The sequence below is a fragment of the Bison bison genome, unplaced genomic scaffold (assembly GCF_000754665.1).
Source record: "Bison bison bison isolate TAMUID 2011002044 unplaced genomic scaffold, Bison_UMD1.0 scf7180017864181, whole genome shotgun sequence".
Lineage (NCBI taxonomy): Eukaryota > Metazoa > Chordata > Mammalia > Artiodactyla > Bovidae > Bison > Bison bison.
In genome coordinates, this window is record NW_011494753.1 from 8,565,852 (window position 1) to 8,574,766 (window position 8,915).

The following is an 8,915-nucleotide window of genomic DNA, read 5'->3' on the forward strand; positions in this document are numbered from 1 at the left end:
AGGAAGGCTAGGATCGCACCGTCCCAATCCGCCAGCCAGCGTCCACGCCGCTCCCGCACCCTTACCCCTGCCGGCCCTTGCCGGACGCGACCCACCGACATGCAGCCCCGGGGCTGAGGCGGCCCGATGGCGAAGCCCACGTCCCCGCAACGACGGCGCATGGAGAACTTCCGTAAGGTGCGCTCCGAGGAGGCGCCGGTGGGGAGCGGGGATGAGGAGGGCGGCCCGGGCTCAGGCCCCTTCGCCGACCTGGCGCCGGGCGCCGTGCATATGCGGGTCAAGGAGGGCAGCAAGATCCGGAACCTGCTGGCCTTCGCCACTGCCAGCATGGCGCAGCCAGCCACGCGCGCCATCGTCTTCAGCGGCTGCGGTCGAGCCACCACCAAAACCGTCACGTGTGCCGAGATCCTTAAGCGCCGCCTGGCGGGTCTGCATCAGGTCACGCGGCTGCGCTACCAGAGCGTGCGCGAGCTGTGGCAGAGCCTCCCTCCGGAGCCCACGCCGGGGCAGAAGCCTGGCGAGCCAGCCGCCAGTCTCAGTGTACTTAAGAACGTGCCCAGCCTCGCCATCCTACTTTCCAAGGATGCCCTGGATCCGCGCCAACCCGGCTACCAGCCGCCGAACCCCCATCCCGGCCCCTCGTCCCAGCCAACTGCTCCGACGTCCAAGAGGAGTCTAGGGGAACCTGCTGCTGGAGAGAGCTCCGCGAAGAGGTCACAACCCGAGCCAGGTGCTGCTGAAGAGGAACAGACCGCCTGAGAACTACGGCCTCTGGGCCACCTGGACGGGCTGGATCCTACCCCCGAGCTTCGACCTTGAGACGCATCTCTAGCCTTTCATGCCTTGGTACTCTGGAACCTACAATGTGGCAGTATAGACCCCAAGGCGACAAGAGGGGAACCCCAGGGAAGCTTCGTCGTGGGGTTGCTCCTCCACCTGTGTTGCCTGACGACACCTTCAGCTTTTCTGAACCATACGGGGACCTTCTTCAGGGAGGGAATGGTGGGCAATGGGACTCTTGAGCCTTTAACCCCAAGGGTTAAAGGTTCCTGTAGGATTCTTGAAGTGGGGTAGGAAGGTGGAAGCTGAGGAAAGCTCTTGGAATCACCCCACCATTGTCAGCAGAGGGCAAAGGGTTGGAAGCCACTGCTTGAGGGCGGGCGATTTTGAGTGGCAAGTGGTAAGGGGCTATTCTGCCCCCTCACCCCAGGACAGTTTCTAGTTTTCCTTTCCCTGCTTTTAAGGAGCATCCTGAGATCATGGTGGCAGGGACGTCTCCATAGGCTCTTTTAACATCCCACTTTCCCCATGCTGGCCCAGAGGGAGAGACCCAGGACAGAACTCTCCATGCCACCTCCCCTGAGCCCCACAGCTGGAGTCTTGCTTCCAATAACACAAACACAAAAATGGTTCTGTCCCTGGGTTTTTTCCTAACCACTTGCCTGTGTAGAGACTGCTCTGGTCTGCCCCCTTGTGTCTCAGTCCCCTCCAGCCTGGAATCCTTAGCTTTTGGAGTCTTAAGGGTCAGGCACAGAAACTGGACAGCTTTGAAATGGTGCCGGGAGCACCTTACCCAGTGGCTGGTTCCTCCCTCTTTCTCAGCCCTTCCTGGCTAGCTCCAGTAGCTTCAGGGCTTGTGGCCAGAAGGGGACCTTTGTCACCTTATGTGTTACCACTAAGGGAAAGGGAGCAGCATACTGCTTTTCTGGAAGGGGGAGGAAAGTGAGCATCAGTGAACTATCCTGGGGGTCACTGCCAAGGGTGGTAGACCCAACTGGGCTCCCTAAGTCTGCAGCCTCCTGCCAATAAACAGCCCTACCAGACGGCTGGCACAGAGCCCCCCAGACCCATGGATAGAATCTACCCTTCACTGCTCTCTCGCTCTCTCTCTCTCTCTCTCTCTCTCTCTGAGAAAGGACAGCACACCCTTGGGAGAGGGGGAGGAGAGACTGAGCACAAATCCACTGCTGGAAATTACTATTCAGCAGAGAAGCTGGGACTTGGGCTGTGAATCACTGCAGGCTCCCTGATAAGCTGCTGCCTCTGGCCCTGCACAGCTGTCTGTTGAGAGATAACAGCCTTATAAGCCTTTCTGCCCAACTCCAAGTCAGGTGGGAGGGTGGAAGGAGTGCTGTGTACTGGAAGCACTCTAGCAAATATGAGGGGGAGGGGCATATAGCTCCAAGATCATAGAAGCAGACCCTGTCCCCTTGCAACTTAACAGCATCCATGGAAAGGAAGAGATGGGGAAATATGTAAGTCACTTTGTAGGCAAAAAGCTGAAATAAATCCTTCTGCTGGTAACAAGAGGTAGGTTTCTGCAGTTGATAGAAGGGGCTCTTCAGGGAGTTCACCCTCACCCCCCAGCTCTGCTTGTGCTTTGGATAGGTGGGCCTTGTCAAAGAGACTGGCACGGGCTGCTCTCCCTAATGTCTTGTTCTTGATGAGTCCCTGGGGAGAGCCAAGGGATTGGGGTGTATGAGTCTGACTCTCTCAGGAGCAGCCCAGGAAGTGTGGAGAGAATGTAAACTGTCCTGACAACAAGGGTGCCCTGGGCTGGCACTGGGCGTCCGCATCTGAATTTAAATGATACAACGCAGAAGAGGTCCTGCATGGTAGAGTCTTAGGAGAGACTGCTCTTGGTTCTGGAAGAGGGTCAACTTTCCAAGATCACTAGCGTCTAAAGTCCTGATTGCTGGGTCACCAGGACAATGCAAGCAGAGACTTTCTCATTGAAGATGTCTTGGGTCAGGTGAGTCACCTTCCAGCCTAGAAACTCACCCTGTGGTGTGGAGAGGAGAGGGGCATGTTGTTTCCCCACCTTCAGAGTGTTACCCTGCTCACATGGTGGACTGCGTTTCTGCCTCCCATGCTAGAAAGTGGGTTATAAAACTGGCTGTCTTTTTTGCACCTTTACTCCATCCCAGCAGCTTCAGTTCCCAGGATTTTGATATGTGCTCACGAGTGGCAATGGAACCCAGCATCTATGAATGAGCTCCCCACCCCTGCTTTACTAGATCCTCTGGCCCTGCTGACCCAAGAGGTGACAGATACCCCTATCCACCCCCAACTCCAAGGCTGAGGTGGGAACCTGAGAAGTGCTGGAATAAAGCAGGGGGTGGCCACAGGAGCACCTCAGAGACAGCTCACTTCAAGAACTGACTCGTGGCAGAATGGGAGGGAGTGGGGAGTGCCCTGCCCCACTGTGAGACACCATCTTTCCAGTAGGACCTCTATCCAAGAGCTTTCTGGGCCCTCCTTTGGGGACACTTCCAGCTAGGGGTGGCAGTGAAGACTCACACCCCCAAAACTATCCGGTCACACAATCAGAATCCACTTGGGAGCATAAATATATATAATCTAAGGCCAGAGCATGTGGTTAGATGGGCAGTGGGCCACCAGCTGGACCGTGAGGGACTTCATTGTTGTGCCAGGTGCCAATCTAAGCACAGGGTTGGGTGGGGAGTCAGGGGGAGAATCACAGTGTAATCAGACACAGTTTCTGCTGCAGGATATCCCAGTCTAGGGGAGAGGGAAAAGAAAGTATGGCACAATGCAGTAATAGTAGGAGAAGGGAGTTCTGAGAAGAGGCACTTAATTCACTCAGAGGTACTGATGGAGCTGGCTCAGCAGTGACCAGACAGAGTTAGACAGCTGGACAGGACTAGACAAGGAATTCCAGGCAGAGAGGTGATGCTGCATCTGGTGTTGAGGCAGCTACAAGTGTCTGAACAAAGCTCGGCCAAAGCAGGTGGGACTGGAATACCAGGTGGGAGCTGGGAGCCAGGTCACAAGGAGCCTCCCTGAAGAAAGGGAGGGAGGCAATGGTCTTTTTTCTTTTCATTATATTCCATTGGTTTTTTTTGGTATTGTTCTTTTTTCTTTTCGTTATATTCCATTGTTATTTTTAAAAATATTTATTTACTTCTTATTATTCTTAATATTATTCTTAATATTTACTTATTAAATATTTGGCTTCTGAGGTGGCACTAGTGGTAAAGAACATGCCTGCCAATGCAGGGGGCATAAGAGACTCTGGTTTGGTCCCTGGGTTGGGACGATCCCCTGGAGGAGGGCACATCAACCCACTCCAGTATTCTTGCCTGGAGAATCCCATAGACAGAGGAACCTGATGGGGTACAGTCCATGGGGTTGCAGAGTCAGACACGACTGAATCGACTTAGCACAGCACAAAGCATTTACTTATTTAGGCTGCACTGGGTCTTAGTTGCAGGACTTGAGCGAGATCTTTAGTTGTGATGTTTAGGATCTAGTTCCCTGACCAGGGCTGGAGCTTGGGGCCCCTGATTGGGAGTGGAAGTCTTAGCCACTGGACTACCAAGGAAGTCTCACCTTAGTCTGATTGATGTTTGAGAAGGATCCTTCTGGCACCAGTGTAGGTGGAAGGTGAATTGGAAGGGGCCTGACTGCATTTGCTATACTGCAGGGAGGTAGGAGACGGAGCTCTGGTAGTGGGACCAGAGATGGAGTCAGATTTGAGAGCTACCCAGGCTAGGTAGGATTTCATTGCCATTACAGCCAGCATAGAGGAGGGTTGTTCTTTGTGGCTTAACCCTAGCTTGGCCAGAACTTAGCCTGCCTTCCTGGCATCACAGGATGGACCAAACAATAGATGGATTTTGGTAGGGAAGAGGGGTGAGTTAGAGGGATCCGCAGCTTCAAATTGGTAAAAGCTTTAAAGCTCTTGTCCACTGGCCATGAATCTCCTAGAACATGTTCACTGCACAGTTAAAGGAAGTCCTGGGTGAGACACACTCCCGCCTGGCCAGTGCATCTCCCAGACTGGCTCCCTTCATCTCCCAGCCCCCACTCGATTTGTTCTACAGTTTGGATCACTGCTATGCCCATATTGGCCACTAGGGACGCTCTAGTCCCCTCTTTCACTGAGATGTTGAAATACCTACAGGTTTCCCAGGGAAAAGGGTAATTGAAGAAAGGGAAGGACGAAATACAGTCACAGGAAGGTCTCCTTGGTGACATTGGGTTTCTTCCTGTCGGAGCTTACCTTAGTTTGTAGTTGTGCCCTCATTAGTGTGAACCTCTGGTTGTCAGTTACCCCAGTAAACCAGAAGCCGTGATTAAATGGATCCTGCCTGCCTTGCTCCCTACCTAGCTCTTGGAATGCAGGAATCCCACAGAGAGCTGTTGATTGAGTGAATAAGGACTGGGTGAATGAGATTTCTGAACTGTTCTGACACCACATCAAAGCCCTTAACTGTCCATCCCCAGAAAGTGGCCAAAGTCCCCCATCCCCACCATATGGACCTTTGGGTTCTATCTTCTTTTTGAAAAAGCTAAGGGTCACCATGTTTAGGCCTAACTGGAGGATTCTGGTGTTGTTTTTGACTCCTGTTGATTATCATAGACATTGTGAGTTGAATTGTATCCCTCCAAAAGGTATTTTGAAGCCTTAACCCCTGGTACCTGTAAACATAACCTTATTTGGAAACAGGATCTTTGCAGGTGTAATTAATATGTAAGATGAGGTCATACTGAAATAGGAAGAGTCCTTAATCCAATATGTCCTTATAGGAAGAGGAGAAGATACAGACTGACACATAGAGAGAAGAACAGCATGTGAAGATGGAGGCAAAGACTGGAGTTATGCAGCTGCAAGCCAAGTAACGCCAAAGACTGCCAGTGAACAACAGAAGCTAAGAGAAAGGTATAGAATGTTGTCCTCCCTGGAGCCATCAGAGACAGCATGGTCCTGCAGACATCCTGATTTTGGATATCTAGCTTCCAGAACTGAGAAAATAAATTTCTGCTGTTTTAAATCATCCAGCCTGGGGTACTTTATGAAAGCAGCCATAAGAAACTAATACAATATTCTCACCACCTTCAGTGGGAATAGGGAAAAGGAATATGGGGTGTTTGCTAAGGTCTAGTCGTGCATGGTGAAAGGCTCTTTTCAGAGTTCTGCTAGCAAATGTGAACAGATCATATTGAACAGTGTCATATTGAATAGATGATAGGCTTTGCAAGAAATGAGGCTGATTCTGATTTAGAGCAAGTTATTCTTCTCTGAGCCTCAGCTCTCTCATCTGCAAAATGGGCCAGATTGCTGTGGGGATAATACCAGCCTTCCCAATCTTTACTCATTGGAATCACCTAGGGCACTTGTCAAAAATATAGATTGCTGTTATAAATTAATTGGTATAAACTGATTGATTTCTAAATAAAATAGACCTTGCATTACAACTGAAAAAAATGTGTAGATTACATGTTATATGTTAATTATCCCACAATTTTTTAAAAATACAGATTGCTGGGGTTGAACTTCAAAGCAACAGCGTCAGAATCTCCCAGAAAGGACCTGGAAATGGGTATTTCAATAAGATCCTTGAGTGATTTTGATGGTTAATCAAGGTTGACTAGTCGGTGAGATAATTTTTAGAAGGAGTGGCACACTCATTCTTAAGCAAGACCCAAAGTTAAATCCCCATCACAGGAAAAAACCTTTAAGAGAGCAGCTAATGGACTCAGAACACAAAGCATCCCAGCCCTGGGCCCTTTGTCCTGACAGGAAACTGAGGGTGTGAGGTCCAGTTCAGACAACTACAAAAACTCAGCTTTCTTTGTTTAAAAAAAATTATAAGGATGCAGAAAACATGGAGCCTGCATACATTGCTGATGGGAATGTTGATGCAGGCTACCTCGGAACAGCTTGGCAGTTCCTCAAAAAGTTAAACATAGACTTACCTTATGACCCATATATTGTTGCTAGATATAATAATGGAAATAATGGAACACATGTGTCCACATGAAAATATGCCCACAAATGTTCACAGAAGCCTTGTTCATAATAGGCAAAAAGTGGAAAAAACTCAAATGTCCATTAACTGATGAATGAGTAAACAAAATGTGGAATATCCATATAATGGAGTATAACTCTGCCACAAAAAGAAATGAAGAACTTATTACAACATGGATGAATCTTATAAACTTTATATGAAGTGCAAGAAAGTTGTTCAGTTGTGCCTGGCTCTTTGCAACCCCATGGACTGTAGCCCTCCAGGCTTCTCTGTTCATGTGATTCTCCAGGCAAGAATACTGGAGTGGGTAGCTGTTCCCATCTCAGGGGATCTTCTCAGTCCAGAGATCGAATCCAGGTCTCCTGCGTTGCAGGCAGATTCTCTACCATCTGAGCCACCAGCGAAGCCCTAGAATACTGGAGTGGGTACCCTATCCCTTCTCCAGTGCATCTTCCCAATCCAGGAATTGAACCAGGGTCTCCTGCATTGCAGTTGGATTCTTCACCAGCTGAGCTACGAGGGAAGCCCTGTGAAAGAAACCAGACCCCAAAGGACATTCATATTTATGTGAAATTTCTAGTGAAGCAAATCCATAAATACAGAAAGTAGATCTGTAGTTGCCTAGGGCTGGTGGGGTTCAGGGAATGAGGAGTGACTGCCATTGGGTATGGAGTTTCTCTTTGGGATGGTAAAAATGTTCTGGAACTAGATAATGATAATGCTTATACAACATAGCAAATAAAAGGACACTGAATTATAGACTTTAAAAGGATGAATTTTCTGGTTTGTGAATTATATTTCAATCAAAAATTATATCCTTTAATGATGTTATCATAAAAGTAATAACTTAGGAAATTACATAATAAGTATTAATTAATTATGAAAAAGTACTATTAGAGCTCTCCTATCTATATTCAATGGGCTTCCTAGGTGGCACTAGTGGTAAAGAACCCACCTGCCAATGCAGGAGACATAAGAGACATGGGTTAAATCCCTGGATTGGGAGGCTACCTCTGGAGGAGGGAATGGCAATCCACTCCAGTGTTCTTTTCCAGAGAATCCCTTGGACAGAGGAGCCTGACGGGCTGCAGTCCATGGGGTTGCAAAGAGTTGGACACTACTGAAGTGACTGAGCACGCATGCATGCACTTGTACTGGATCCCCGAGCAGGATCACCTTTGAAGGCTACCTCCTCCTGCCACCTTTTCTCCCTGATTCCCAGGTGATCCATGTGGTGTGTTTATCCACTCCACCTCCATGCCTTGTCCCTAGTCTCACAACCTGCCATGCCCTGGGAAAAGAACTTTCTACAATTTACAACAGAAAAATGCAACACTCACCATTTATTGAGTTCTATTTATTGAGGTATGTCCAGGCAGGACATAGTATTTTACACGCACTATGTTATATAATTTTCTCAATAACAAATTAGTAGGTTCCATCATTATTATCATTATATAGATGAATTAACTGTGGTTCAGGAAATTGGAATACCTTGCCTAAGGCCCTGCAGCAGAGCTGTAATTTAACAGTAGCAAGAATGTCTTTCTCTCGGGTGCCCTCTCACATTCATCTCCTTTTCTGAAGCAGGCTAGTGTTGGGATTCCCATCACTAGAAGTGCCCAAGTGGGGACTTGGGAATGGAAGCAACATAGGATCAGTCAGACTAAGAGCCACAAGCTACTTCCAGCCTTGAAATGACAGGATTCATTTTTTTCCCCCAAAGCATGCTTAATTCCCACCAGAGAAGATAAGAACTTTTCTTGCATGTGAACTTCACTTTACTAGAAAGTCACATGATGGAACAATGTCTGTATCTGTACAAGCTCCTCAATAATTCCTCCCCTCTGCACACATCAGAGGAAATGCCTCATCACAACTCTTTCAGGAGGAAGACTCTGCTGCAGCAGGAAGCTGATAGGCTGATCAACTGATGATGATGACATCCCTGAGATATCAAAGTCCAGCTGCTGCTTCTCCATTGGGATAGCAAAGGATTTCGGGCTGAAGATGATAGAGTCAAAAGACCCTGACAGCCTTGGGCAGGAACCAAGATATCTGGTCTAAACCTATCCTGGAGGAAGTAGACAGAATGGGCTGCAGGGGCACAACTGGAGAAGAACTTGGGAATAAGCAGAG

At 48.7% G+C, this 8,915-nt stretch overlaps 1 protein-coding gene across 1 annotated transcript; it reads left to right on the plus strand.

Annotated features, from left to right (window-relative positions):
- The first annotated feature begins 6 nt into the window (after nt 1–6).
- On the plus strand, nt 7–6,223 carry RPP25 (ribonuclease P/MRP 25kDa subunit). Its single transcript, XM_010843341.1, has 2 exons — nt 7–2,752; nt 5,554–6,223. The coding sequence occupies exon 1, from the start codon at nt 127–129 to the stop codon at nt 757–759; it is 633 nt and encodes a 210-aa protein (XP_010841643.1). The 5' UTR covers nt 7–126; the 3' UTR covers nt 760–2,752; nt 5,554–6,223.
- The last annotated feature ends 2,692 nt before the right edge of the window (nt 6,224–8,915 follow it).

What these genes read in the sequence shown, in the direction of transcription:
- RPP25 (XM_010843341.1), top strand. Translation starts at nt 127, where the DNA reads ATGGCGAAGCCCACGTCCCCGCAACGACGGCGCATGGAGAACTTCCGT.